Raw genomic sequence first — 14788 nt, forward strand, 5'->3', positions numbered from 1 at the left:
TTTGGGAAAAAAAGAAAATGTATAGAGGAAGTTCCTGCCAATTATCACAGATCAAATGTGGATAACTGAAATACATTGTACATCTTGTGCATTGGTCATCATCTATTAAAAAGCAGTTAAACTTTGGATTTTCCCCCAAAACACCCTGAATGTTATATTGTAGAGAACAGAACCCTTTATGAAATGAAGATGCCTGCTGTGGCACAACAGTCTAAAATCTTTCTCTATGGTAACCTAGTTAATAAATACCAGTGACTGTGATGTTGATACTGTTGCTTCTTTCCCCCTCTTTATTTTCACACCAGTACTCTCCACTGTCTGATTGAAGGGAAAGTTTAACAGTAATGGATCCGGTTGATGTTTCCCACAGTTGTGTTGTATTTGTTGAATCCTTCTTCAACCTCTTCATCACTCTACATTCAGGTGAGCAGTCCAGATGTTCACACATCACAGAGATTGTGCTATATTCAAAGAACTGCAGTCTGTTTGGTTCAGTACGAGGAAAAGCTGCATCTGCAACAGAGACATTTAGAAAAAGGAAGATAAAGCTGAATAATAAAGTTGCTATCTGAAGAATATGAAGCACACACTAAACAAAGTCACTGATTGTAGTTACATAAATATCAGACTGGTATATGAATAATAACAGTAAGGAAATACAGTAATTAATTTAATAATATTGTAAACAATTAACCAACTACGTACCCAGTTTTTGAGAACAGCAACAGTTCTGAACTTGTGCAGCAAGCAGCAGAAACACAGTCATCACTAGAGAGAAAAAATATTAGAGATTAATACCAGATACAAATGATTTCAGAGCTAATTTGTCTGTTAAATAAAACATTTACATAACATTTGGAGGAACAATCATGTCTCATGTCATCGTGGTGCTGTGATGTCTGACATTTTTACTTTAGTGATTTGATCTTTATGAAAATTGAGTAACATAATGTAAATTCAGCTACAAGATGAGCTTTTGTGAAAGTAAAATGGTTTTATTGTTAAATTACAAAATAAAAGTCAATTGAGAGATTCTCAAAAAAATAAAAATGCGTCAAGAATATTTCAGTCATGAGACAAGTGAGTAACTGGCGTCACATTTAAAAAATGTTGCTAATATGCAACGCTACTTGGACTTTGTGCCTAGACTTAGTGAGCTGAAGTAATTTTAGTTAAGCTGAGATGTAGCTCAACTCGTATGAGTATGATGACATATTAAGACTTGTTATTCTGTATGACATACACAGAATTCAGTTTGGTAATTTAATTAATATCACAATATTTTTAATTGTAATTTATTCATGTCTTTTAGTTTAAAGGAACTTTAAAAATGCTTCATCCTCTGCCTTGATTATGTCAGAAAGAGCAAAAATTACAAAGGAAATCACATTGCAGTCTACAAGTAATTTATTCTGCTTAAATATATTTTAATCTATATTGAATCTGTATTTTTATTTGTCAGTACTCACACAGTTGGGTGCAGAGAGCTGTAGCCTCCATGTTGTCTTGCTGCTGACTGAACATCAGACTGACACATTTTCTTAATCCCTCCCCTTCCTGACTCAGTGTCTGGAGAAAAAAGACACTGAAGTAGTTGTGATGTCATTACTGGTGTGCATTCAGAACCAACAGCTCCACAGAGGATGCCATATCCATTGCCCTCGATGCAGTCTGCACACACTTTGAAAATATAAACAGCTACACCGGGATGCTGTTTGTTGACTTCTGCTCAGTTTTTAATACAGTCTCACCCATGAAAATTAAGATTTAACAATCTGCACTTGAGTACATAAACAGACCCCAGACAATTCAGAATGTCTAACACACCCCCTCTACATTAGTGCTCAACAATGGAGCCCCCCAGGGCTGCATGCTCAGCCCCCTCCTGTTCACACTGTACACCTGCGACTGCATCAGACATCAAGAGCACTCTGTTGTTCAGTATGTGGATGACACCACCATCCTTGGCCACATTTTAAATATTGATGAGAGTTCATATTAAGAGGAAATTGTGCAGAGTTGTGCAGAGAGAACAATCTACTGCTCAACGTCACTATAACCAAGCAGACTCACACTTGTCCTGCAGACCTTTGAGTAACCTGACCTGAAGCCACAGGCTCTTCTCACACAGATGCAGAGACATGTGGTTAACCTGCACAGCGTTAAAGAGAAGTGTGCTGTGGTCAGAGTGGAGAGAAGGTATGTAGACGCTCGTGTTTACATACAAAGATTGAGACAGAGAAGTGCACATTGTAGAGAGGCCATGTGGTTTGAAGATGGCTATCTTAACTGTCTTCAGCTCTGAGAAACTCTTTCTCATGAACACAAATCTTCTTATAGGCCTTATTAAAATATCAGACAATGTCAAACATCAGTGAAGGGAGTGATATATTCACAGAAAACAGCAGACCCCACTCAAAAGATTTAATGATGTTTGTTTAACAGAAAAGTACAAATCTGACTGTGAAATTATACACACAATTGCAGTATTCACTTTTATCAGATTCCCTTTATGTCCTGATCACTTACCAAGACAGAAAACATGCAAACAATTGAAAATAACATGTCAAACAAACACACTTTATAATGTAATACAAAAAGTTGTAACTGACTGTACAAGGAAGCAACACGTTACATGTTTGTCTATGATCAGTTTTAGTTGGCGGTTGTCTCAATCGTAGAGCAGAAGAAACATATTGGCTTGTATTTACATGTCACATTTACAAACTGAACAAGATATTATTGATCATGACATTTCTTTTATTATACTGTGTCATTAAAGTTTGGTTTCTCTGCAGGTGTATTTTATCCTAATAGCTTAAAGACTTTTTGTTAGTTAAAATGTCAAATTTCTAAATAAGACTCATTCCAACTGATTAAGAAAATTGGCAAGTTTTTGCATTGATAACTGATTCTAAAACAATAAAGACAAATGTATTTTTATTTTAACTGATAACACCAGTTATGTTGAGGAACATACAGAAGCAGATTAGGGCCACTTTAATAACATTCAAACTCAACATTCTTAGTTTCACAATTCCAACTTTTTTCTCTGACTTTAATTCAGTTATAACATTGAGGATTTGAAGAAGCCGTTAAAAGAAAATTTCACTGGCCTTTATCTTCTCCCACAGGGATAAATAGAAGTGAATAGTAATAAGGAACGAGACTATTTATTGACCGTAGAACAGTGGGTTTTGGGGTTCCATTTATTTGCTTTAATTTGGCTAAATTAAGTAAAATAATGAACTTGTCAATACGCTGATGAAAATGTACTCTGCTCTACATCCAAGCTACCACAGGCCTACAGATGTGTGTCTGTACCAGTGTGTTAAACAAATCAATGATTGGATTACATTATTTCTTCAACCAAACATACAAAAACAATAACTGAATGTGTTTTTATACCTCACTGGGAGTGACATTTTCTCAACACTAATAGCAGCAGAGCCACCAGAACAATGGTGGCAACAGTCCTTATGAGGAGGTAGAGGAGAACAGGAAGTTGGTCAGAACAAAAGGGAATATTCTCTTTTGGACAGTCTGGAAAGATAATAGAGAGTGTTTGTTGTAATTCAATCAAACAAGAAAAACATAGTAATTATAATTTAGCATAATTGGACATGCATTGCAATACCAAATTTGGGGAATTTGCTTGCTATGACAAAATGGAACATGTATCTTAAAGTTATGAATTGAGATAAGATATTAGGGAATATTCTCTTTCGGACAATCTGGAAAAATGATAGAGAGTGTTTGTTGTGATTCAATCAAACAAGAAAAAAAAATATCATAATTTAGCATATAGCACACACAAAAATTGAGAAAATTTGCTTGCTATGACAAAATGGAGCATGTATCTTACAGTTATGAACTGAGATAAGAGATTAAATATTTGCACTTTATCTCACCTCTGACAGCCAGCCAGCTCTCTGGTGATTCTCCAGCTCCAAATATGTTGCACTTGTAATGCCCCTCATCAGACTTGGAGACACCGTGGATGGTCAGGTTCCCATTTAAGCTGTTTCCAATAAAGAGTCCATCTTTATAGAAATTAGCTGTGATGCTGGTCGTCATCTTGTTCATGCAGCGTACAGTCACAGTGTCTCCTTCCATCACAGGAAGGACGGGACTCTCCAGGACCACAGCATTCACTGATTGGGTTTCATAAAAAAAGTTAATCAGAAAGGCAATTTATCAAACCCTAACCCTATTTTTTATTTTTTTTTATTTCTACTTTTAAAACTATGTCCATGAATCTAATTCTCTGTCAAACTGATTGAATGATTTCACCTTCATCCCTGTTTGATAAGTTTATTCTTTTTAATTTGGTTAGCTTAATGTGGTCTTCAGATGATGCAGGAAACTTTATCATCTGCATAAAACTAATGTGTCTCACCTCTGACACTCAGCCAGCTCTCAGCTGACTCACCAGCTCCAGAGATAGTGCACTTGTAGGGTCCTTCATCAAACTTGGAGACACTGGGGATGATCACGTCTCCTTTATAGCCGGTCCCGATGTGGGCGCCATGTTTGTAGAAATCAGCTATGTTACTTGTGGGATTGTTCTTCTTTCTGCAGCGGAGAGTCACAGCGTTCCCCTCAGTCACAGGGTGGATGGGAATATCCAGGATAACAGGACCAGCTGATCAATATGTGAAAAACATATTTCATTGTTGTGGTCAGGAATCAAAAATACATCCACATCATTACTGCTCTATCTGCATACATGATCTGGTATCACCATGTTGGCTTTGATCCTGGAACTTAACTAATGTCCCCAGGACCATCACTGAAACCAACCAATCATGTTGCTCTACATAACGGCATAGCTTTGCATCTTTGGGTAAAAGGATAGGAAAAATATGGATGTGGGAGAAGATGCATGTTTAACATTTCATCCCAAACAGCTGTTACTAAACTTAACCAAACACATTTTTTTTGTTACATAAATCTTACTAAATCTGTTTTTGTCCATCGCTGCCTTTTTAAAATCCCCTCACCTCTGACTTTCAGCTGGCTCTCTGGTGAGTCTTCAGCTCCAGCGGCGTTACACTTGTAGAGCCCCTCGTCAGACTTGGAAACATTGTGGATGAGCAGAGTTCCAGTGTCACTGCTCCTGATGAGGACGCTGTCTTTATAGAAATGAGCTGTGTTGATGACGGAGTTCATCATCTACTCACCAGCTTTTTGGACTTCTACAAGAAGGAGCCAAAACAAATTCATCACTGGAGAGAAAGAGGTAGAAAGCTTTGTGTCAGATGTTGAAAACACCTTTGATTTCAGTAAATAAAGAAGAGGATCTAAAGCTGAAGCCTAAAGAGACTCTTGTCAGAAACATTTCGTCTACTACAGTGATAATGCCAGTTAAGGACATTTTAATTTTAAGGTCAATATTTCCCTTTGAAATGTAGAGGTGTTAAGTTGCACAAAATATGGAGAATAAATACCGAAAAACTTCACCTAGTCACAGTCATCCAATGAATGACTGTATATGATGTAACTAAACAAAGAAAACAAAGGTTTTTCAGTGTTGGCTTTGGTCAATGAGGACTTTATCTTAGCCTCAGTTCAATACAGTGTACAACACGCTATCATAACACAGACCATTACTTAAGTTCAGCCTGTGGGACATCATGATATAACAATACTTAGTTAGCTTATCAGCATATCAATATCTTCTGCAAGACTTCAGGCCATCTGCCTGCTTATGTAGTTGTACTGATCCTATCATGATAATAATTCTCACAGGGAGACTCAGTACTCACTCAGTCTGGTGCAGAGTGCTGTGGCCTCCATGTTGTCCTCCTACTGAAGTCTGACTGAGCTGCAGCTGAAGTGAAATGTGTGTGAGACCCTCCTCCAGACCTAAACCCTTCCTCTGCAGCTCATCTCTGGTGTTCAGACGAGGGTAAACCGGTCTGTGTTCACATCTGATCTCACAGCTGTTTCTGGGTCAGAACCTCCTCCTAAGTCTGTTCACCTCATTCATGTATTATCTCTGTCCAGATGTTAAGAGGTTCCTAAATCATGAAATCATAAGTAATTTGTTTTATCTCTCAATAACTTCAATGTGTTTCTCACACAAACTCATTTCCTCATCGGGAACACTCGACAGAGGCTCTATTCTGCCCTCTGCTGCAGGTCAGCCGCCATCACATCTGTCTCTAGGTTGGGCTGGGCTGGGTTGACACATCATCCAACAAGAAAAGACCCTCCCATGTTGTACGTGTCGTTGATAACAGTGTTTTGCATCCCTAGAAGATACACCTGAGCTGGATGGACTCTGTCACACCTGCTACAGGTATGTTCTGCACCAGTAGAATGCTTTATCCAGACAATGTTTTTTTTTTTTTATAATTTGTTTGTTTAATTTCTCATTTCAGTGACCCAGGATGTGTTCCGTAAAAGATGGACCATGTTTTAAATCTTCACGTACTTGTTTTACTGCTGGTCCGTCCTCAGACACCCTGTGTTACAGGTAACTTACTGCACACAAACACACACAGCAAGTGACAGCTTGATGAAAGTTACAGTACATGAAATGATTTCATTTTTATATCTAAAGTGAACAGACATCACAGTAATGTGAAGTAAGTGGTCAATGTTTATAGATCTGACATGTCCGGACAGCCGAGCTACCGGACATCTGATACATATTAATCACATTCAAATTCAAACTGTCGCACACTGTGCAGGTGTTTTGACTGAACGTCATGCTATCTCTCCTCATCCCGCGGTCTTTACATAAAACAAAATGGTCAGGACTCAAACAGAACACAGTCAGGGAGAAAAGCAGGGTAAAGGGAAAAAAAGAGAGAAGCTAAAGAAAGCTCAAACCAGGAAAAACATGAGGAAGAAGAGGTAGAAACAAACCATGGGAGAAGGGACGTGAAGACAGAGGACCAGGCTCAGGGGAACAACAGAGACAGAGTGACAGAGACAGCAGGGAGAACACAGACTGTAGGTGTGACGGGTGAAACACATCAGGGCGGGCAGACAATCAACCTGCAGGGAAAACACAGGGAGGGCTGCTTCAGGATAAAAGAAGAAACAACAAAACCACAGCGAAAACTCTAACAAATGTCACTGTAGTTTCAGGGCCGCTGAGGTTTAACTCGACCAATGAGATTCAGTGATGAACTGAAGCGCGGAAACATTTCACTGAAACTCTCCAGAGTGAGAATATCTGACGAGGGAAGATACAGATGCTTCATTCCAGATGTGGGTGACTCTTCTGTTCAGCTTATTCCAGGTAAGTTCATGTCAAATGTTTCCACCATTAATATCATGTCATTATTTATTTTGTCTGTGTGTTTGTGAAAATGTGCTGTTGAACCTTACACTGTTATTCATCAGCAACATGCACATGTGCCTCCATTCCTCTGGTTCATGAGTTCAATGAGCAGATCTGTAAACGTGCATCACTGACCTGTCACCTGTTGCTCCTGTCCTCCATCCTCAGGAGCCGTCTCTTCACCTTTCATAGTGAGGATAGAAAGAAGCAGCAGTGGACATGTGGTTCTCCAGTGTGAGTCTACAGGCTGGTATCCAGAACCTGAGGTGTTCTGGCTGGACGGTGAGGGAAACCTCCTCTCTGCTGGACCTACGGAGACAGTCAGAGGTCCTGATGACCTCTATACTGTCAGCAGCAGAGTGACTGTGGAGAAGAGACACAGCAACAGCTTCACCTGTAGAGTCCAACAGAACCACATCAACCAGACCAGAGAGACTGAAATCAAGGTTTCAGGTTGGTTTCGTCAGTTTTTTTTTCTCGAATATCTGTATTTTCTCTTCAAACAGCTGAATTATGGTTTAATATAACCACTGTTCTGTCGTGTGTTTTGTCATTTCAGCTGACTGTTTCGAGTTCACATCTTGTTCTGCACATGTTGCTGTTCTAGTGGTTTTTGTGCTCCTCTTTATTGTTGCAGCAGTCTGTGTTGTGTGGAAATGGAGACAAATCCAAACCAAAGGTGAGTTTAACTGATGTGATGTGAACAACTGGCCACAAGATGTCACTGGTGATCATACAATATGAATTCAGGTTTTAGAGCATGATGTTAATTGAGGAAAAATCAATAAAGAAGCTAAAATATGACAAAGTTTAGTACACATCAGTGACTTGACTCGGTGAGCCTTGTGTCAGGAGCTGGTTTTGGTTCCAGTCCACCTTGAAACTGCAGACAGGATCTGAGTATGTCAGAAATCAGATCCTGTTACAGAAAGTCTTTAATTTTCTAATAAAACATTGGACATGCTGTAGAATAATAAAAAATGCTTTATTGTGTCTCTGTGGTGTTCACTGTGACACCTTCTCTCTACAAAATGCATCAGCAGAACAAGTCTGAACTGAATCTGACACTGTTTCCTGTTTTTATCACCACACAGAAAGAAAGAAACAACAAGAGGATCAAACTGAAAGAGAGCAGCTCATCTCAGAGAGAACTGAGGATTTGAGGAAGGAAATGGTAAAACTTAAAGAAGAGTTAAAGGAGAAAGATGAGACGTTGAAGAAGAATAAGGAGGAACAGAAAGACTTTGAGCAGGAGGTTTACAGTAAACTGACTGAACAAAGTGAGGAACTGCAAAAGCAGAGAGAGAAACTGAGACAACAACAGACGGACATGGAGACAAACATCACAGTTATTGAGAAAGAGATGCAGTCAGTGGAGAAGATGGCAGAAGGTGAACGATTCCACAGAATGAAAGAAATCACATTAACTGCCAAAACTCAGCTGAACAAGAGAAAACAAGAAGATGAAAATCTTAACCTACAAACACAGACAATACTGAACAAAACAACTGAATTGTTAAAGAAGATCACAGACAGGAAGAAGGAGGAAGCACAAGGAAAAAGTCAGTGAGCAGCTGCAGCAGATTCAGAGGAAACTCATTATTACACTGTCACTGAAGTCTCAATGTTTTATGCTGCTGATCAAGAAACATGTCAGGTGTCATCATAATGTAATTCTAAAAAAGAAAGATCATAACATTACATATTAAATATATTTTTTACATTTAAAAGCATTTGAAAAAAAGAAATTGCTTTGTGGTTTCAATTTAATATTTGTTTCAAGGTTAACAAGTATGACTGTATTTTTGCTTTGATTGAACCATAATATTATGATTTATAATATTAAATGTAATTTTCTTGTCATTATTTTTGCCAAAGGTACATTCAAGGCAGTTTTTGCTGCCGTGTGAATTTGTTAATCAATGTCCTAGACTTAGAAATTCAACAACTTCTTACAAATTAATGTACGTAGTAACTTCATGGTATGTGTTTGTTTGTGTATCTTATGTGTGTATATTTCATTTTTTATTGATTATTGTTTTGGTTTAACTGGTTTATCTAGACTACTGTTCACTGCTTAAAATGCATTTGAATATTGTTTTTTCATTTCAGGCTGATGATATGTTCTGCAGAATGGCTCAGCTCCTTTTTAATCTGTGAAACATAGAATAAAATCATATTCTCTGTCCAGACACAGATGATCAATGCAACAATTTGTATTATTATCATTATTATCATTATTATTATTAATATTTTATTATTATCATTATTATCATTTTATTCTGCAGTAAAGGATCACTTCACAGCAGATTATTGAACTCATTAGTACATGAGACCATTTATTCACATTCTTTATAGCTTAGCTACAATACATTTACAGTAAGTGATAAAAGACTCAGCAGCTGTTAGCATCAAAACACACCAAAAGTGTGTGATCATAGTTCTCAGTGGAGACACTCAGGTTATTGTGCCCAGCGTCTGTCAGGGTTACACAAAAAACTATGAAAAAAGAATATGATTATAGAGAGATTATAAAAGCACAATTCATATCATGACCTGTATTCATCTTCATATCATGATCATACAGCAGTCACAGCACATTGAAGATCTACTGAAGGGTTTCATTAAATTATTGCAAGTTTAAGAAGTTAAATCAAACAAACTAGACATTGGCACTTTTCATATACATAAGACACACAATACCAGAATAAGTGATGTTCTGTACAGAACTTATAACATATATGCAGTCACAGCATCTCCCTCATCAAGATGACAGCAGCAGCTGAACAACAGACAGTAAGCTGCTCTACAAAGACAAACATCAGAAACTGACTCAAACTGAGAAAAACTGGCTCAAAATGTTCTGACTGTCCAGCCAGATGCATTGTCAGTGGTCATGTGCTAATTAGATATGCGCCATCTCTTAAAAGTCACGACCAGTAAAAATAAAGTTACTGATTCTGCATGAAACTTTGTTTTAATATTTGCAAGCAAAAAAAAAAAGAGATGATCTTGCATGATTTTGTTGGTTCACCCTAATAAGATGGCTTATTGTATTTAGTTGTATATTTTCATACTTAGATATATGCTCTCATATATTATAATTATGTGATCATTTCTTAATAGACATGCAGCATCCGGTCGAGATCCACCATAATGAAAAAAAAAACAGCTTCTTCCCGAATGCTGTCAGGCTGCTAAACAGCTCAACAATGCTGCACCCTTGATTGCTGCTGGCTTTTAATGTCCATTCCCTATATTGCACTTGATGCTGTTATGGGCTATGACTTGAAATTTAAGTCTTTAGTCTTAGTCCGGATGTTAGTTTTTCTACTGATTTGTTTATATTCATACATAATTGTGTCCTTTTCTTTTAATTTTTTAGTAACATATTTATTTATGTATTGTATCTTAGCACCGTGACCTGAGCACTGTGTTTCGTTTTTTTTGTCCATGTTCCATGGCAATGAAATGACAATAAAATGAGTTTGAAGTCTGAAGTCTGATAAGCATCAATCAGGTTTGGAGGAGCAGCCAAAGAACCAAGGTCACATCAGGTCACAAACAAATTGAATGCTTTAAAAAAAATGAACTTGGTAAATGCCACAACTTTAAGATAGCATGAACGCGACCTGTGTTCATTCATATTTCTGTCACTCAGTGTGTCTGCTTCAGGTCAAACTGCTCTGACAGCATCATGTTGGTATTCAACCACAGCGAGTGTATTTAAAAGCTGCAGCAGCTCTGTTCTTATAAAAAGCGTCTCCAGACGTTTGAACAGATGGAACAATGTGGTTTAACTGTCACAGTGTGAGAAACCACTCAGTCCTAAAGACAGACAGCGATGCAGCGTGTTGGCTGAAGCCCACAGATGAAGAGCTGATATTCATGATCAAAGTCACGTCTTCAAGGGACACAAACTGTACTGAGGTTAAGTGTGTTTTCTCTATTTAATCTTTTAATCAACTCATCCACAACAACAACAACCTTTTCTAACAGTTTTTAAAGTATAAAAAGGACAAAACAAAACAAGTTTTCAAAATCACCCCTCTAAAGGCTGGACACAGGCAGAAAAAGATGACTTATGATTACTGTTTTTGATGGTTAAATCCAACCACCTGAAATTGACTGAACTGGCGGCCCCATTCGACTAATTTCTCTGGTTGTTGAACATGCATTCATTTACCACAGAGTGCCGGGTCATTAAAGATCCACTAGTTTACTGTAAAATATACAGTATCACTCCCTCCTCATATCCATGTACGACAGCACAGCTTTAAGCTCCACTCTAAGCCCACATTTCTGCTCTAGGTGACCTGTAAGACAAACAAGATTCCCATTAGTTTTCAAATACAGTCAAGAAATTACATTTGTATTTTTATGAGATTCCTCCCGGAGTATCTGGATGTTCCACTTTCTTAACCAGCGAGTTGCTAACATTGTCTTTGGTGTTGTTAGCATTTTCAACTCAACTAATTAATTAATTAATTCATTGACCAAAGGTCCAGTGAGTTGGATTTAATGGCAGCCAGCACAAGTCCTACCCGCTGGACTTGTTAATGTTGTTAATATCATTCGTCATATTTAGCATCTTGTCTACTTTAAAGCTGTCCAGTATTATTGTTCTGTAATTTTATTCTGTTGAAATTGCTTTTCCTGTCTGGAAAATAATACCAATCACATCATCACTAACTATCTGCTTGTTTCTAGTCCATGAGAATGATGCTTTGAGAACATGAATTAGTCCCATCATTGAACTATTACCTTCAATCCCTGTATCCCACTCACCTCATCTGGATTGTAGAATAGACGACATCGTTGGTGTCTGCTGAAGATGTTTGCCTGGCTGAGCTGCTGGATACTCCGGGTTCTGCTTTACAAACAAAGGGGAGGACACACATAGAAAAATCTGCTTTGTGAGATAGATATGTTTTATTGTCACTCAACTTTGCCCTATTTATGTCTGACATGTGGGGTGGCACAGGGCCCTTTACATTTTGAGTTCAATTACAGCTCTGGTCATTTATGAATGTATTGAAATATTGACACGTGGTTCTGATCATACTGCCATTTAATTACTTGTGATGCTAAATATACATATTGTATCTGTTTGCTGATGACACCCATCTTTATATCTTTCTGTTTAGCTAATTGGCTATTTATGTTCTCATACACATTTCTGGAGTAATGGAATGTCTATAATGTCTTTAATGTCTTAAATATTTATACCTCAATCACTCCACCAGAGGGAGAGTCTAATACTATGTAACGTGTCTCACAAATATGAGATAATATATCACACTTATTGGCTTTATTGTAGAGATTATTAATATAATTCCAAAAACTTCTGAGTGAGTATGTGTGTGTTTTTCGCATGTGGTTTGTGTCATAAAACTCAAATGATCAGCTGCACCAGATAACGAGACAAGACTTGGAATGACTTCATAATCATCAGGTGCACATTTGTTTCTACATTTTTTTTTCTGCACACCAATTTCTCCTCTCAAAGGCAACTACAGTTCATTGCAGGCAGCAGGTGCTCAACATAAAACAGCATTTTAAATTTGTTTTACTGCAATAAAGACACTATTGTAATATTATGTATTTCTCACAATGTAGACTTAAATGTTCTGTTAAAATGTTTAGGTGGTTGCATCACAAGTGTGCCACCCCAGAGCCCAAAAGAAGGGAAACACAGCAGTAGAGTAGTAGTATAAAAATCGTTTTACCTCTTCTCTTACGGTGCTTTGTAACAACAGCGTATGTCACCATGTTTTCATCAGCAGCCCCCGCCTCCCCAGAGCCTGAAACATCAATAAAATACAACTAGAATTTAGTAATAAAATGTTTTGTAGATGGTATGTTGTTGCACATATACTTAGGTACTGTAGATGTATGAATAACGAACTATAATACTAAGTGTTGTGCAGACTCTGGATTCAAGATAACTTTATTTGTCCTGAGCAAAGATTTTGTCATGGACAGAACAGTTGACCCACCTGAATCTGTTCCTGGTGTTTTGTCTGAAGCAAAGCAGCCTGCTACAGAACAAAAAAATGAAAAATAATAGTTTCAATACAAAACAGTGTATGTCAGCAGCTCAGTAAATAAAAGAAAAGGGTCAATCACTGTGGCTGAACAGGAAGAGATCTGTATAACATAGATCATTCTGAACATGCTCTGGTTAAACACATAGTAATACTGATCTTTACCTTTGTGTTTCAGGCAGTGAAGTAGTCCCACCAACATCAACAGCACAGCCACAGACACAGTGGTGATAACCACTGGTAGGAGGATCGGGACCTGAGGGGAACTGTCGGAGGAAGGAGTCTCTGAACTCTCCTGAATATCTTCGGGTGATAAAGTAATATGTGCAAGAGACAAAATGGTGTGGAGTTAAAAACAGTTACTGATGACAACCATCCTCAGATGTGAGTGTAAAGACATAAAACCGACACCAGAAATATCCGCCTCATCACGTTGCTGGATGAAAAGTCAGAGATCACCAAAATTATGAGACTCATTAGACTTTGTTCTCTGGGCAACACAGATTAATCCAGTAACTGTTGACATATTTCAGTCCAGTCCAAAGAGATGTCATCCCTTGATGTTAGAATAGCTGAACGAAACATGTTTATTTTTTGGTGTCTTGTCTATTGTCGTCTTATAGTTGTCGTTACTTTCACACTACATTTTATTTGCAGTTGAGACAATTATCAATTACACAACATCTTGACTTTTGCCATTTTAACTTCTGAAAACAAAAAACTTGGTCTATTTACTGATATCTATTTGTTTTGGTTTTAAAACAGATCATCTCACCTCTGACAGCCAGCCAGCTCTCTGCTGATTCTCCAACTCCAGAGACTCTGCACTTGTAGAGTCCTTCATCAGATTTAGAAACACTGTTGAGATTTAATGTCCCTGTATATCCAGTTGCAATAGAGATGCCATCTTTGTAAAAATCAGCAGGAGGGTTGGAGGTCTTCGTTCTGCAGTACAGGCTCAAGTTGTCTCCCTCAGTCACAGGCAGAGCAGGACTCTCCAGGATCACATCACCATCTAAACCCACATGAAAACATGATTTTGACATAGATGTTGCTGTTATCTATGAATTTGTATTTTAAAACTTTGCCTCAGTGTGTTGCAGAGAAGAACAACTGGGATTGCTGTTTACTGAAATAGATTATTAGGCTTACACATTGATCACAATCTATTAGAATAAATAAAGAAAAATAAATGTAAGTAAAGCTAGTAAAAAAAAAAATGACCCCGAAGATTAAGAAATGTCACATTGTTGAGAAAAGGACCCTTTGTAAAATAAGGATGCATGTATTGACACTCAGGAACAGTTTAAATCTATCTCCTTAATTAGTAACCTAGTTAATAATACCAGTGACTGTGATGTTGATACTGCTGCTTCTTTCCCCCTCTTTATTTTCACACCAGTACTCTCCACTGTCTGATGGAACAGTAATGGATCCTGTTGAT

The 14788-nt window shown here is 37.7% G+C and overlaps 2 protein-coding genes and 1 long non-coding RNA gene across 3 annotated transcripts; 1 reads left to right on the forward strand and 2 right to left on the reverse strand.

Moving 5' to 3' along the window:
* Positions 1-3708: 3708 nt before the first annotated feature.
* LOC115590442 (peroxidasin homolog) lies at positions 3709-5172 on the reverse strand. Its single transcript, XM_030431801.1, has 4 exons — positions 5004-5172; positions 4400-4645; positions 3912-4154; positions 3709-3734 (listed from the first exon to the last, which is right to left on the reverse strand). Exons 1-4 carry the CDS (start codon positions 5170-5172, stop codon positions 3709-3711), a joined length of 684 nt encoding a protein of 227 aa, XP_030287661.1.
* Positions 5173-7125: 1953 nt separating this feature from the next.
* Positions 7126-8958, forward strand: LOC115590443 (butyrophilin subfamily 1 member A1-like). Its single transcript, XM_030431802.1, has 4 exons — positions 7126-7255; positions 7466-7750; positions 7857-7976; positions 8392-8958. Exons 1-4 carry the CDS (start codon positions 7126-7128, stop codon positions 8865-8867), a joined length of 1011 nt encoding a protein of 336 aa, XP_030287662.1. The 3' UTR covers positions 8868-8958.
* A 2438-nt stretch (positions 8959-11396) lies between these two features.
* Positions 11397-13340, reverse strand: LOC115589884 (uncharacterized). The gene is made up of 4 exons (XR_003985622.1): positions 13297-13340; positions 13027-13101; positions 12086-12167; positions 11397-11613 (listed from the first exon to the last, which is right to left on the reverse strand). It is a non-coding gene; the product is annotated as an uncharacterized LOC115589884 (long non-coding RNA).
* Positions 13341-14788: the final 1448 nt, after the last annotated feature.

This window comes from Sparus aurata, chromosome 10, assembly GCF_900880675.1.
Source record: "Sparus aurata chromosome 10, fSpaAur1.1, whole genome shotgun sequence".
Lineage (NCBI taxonomy): Eukaryota > Metazoa > Chordata > Actinopteri > Spariformes > Sparidae > Sparus > Sparus aurata.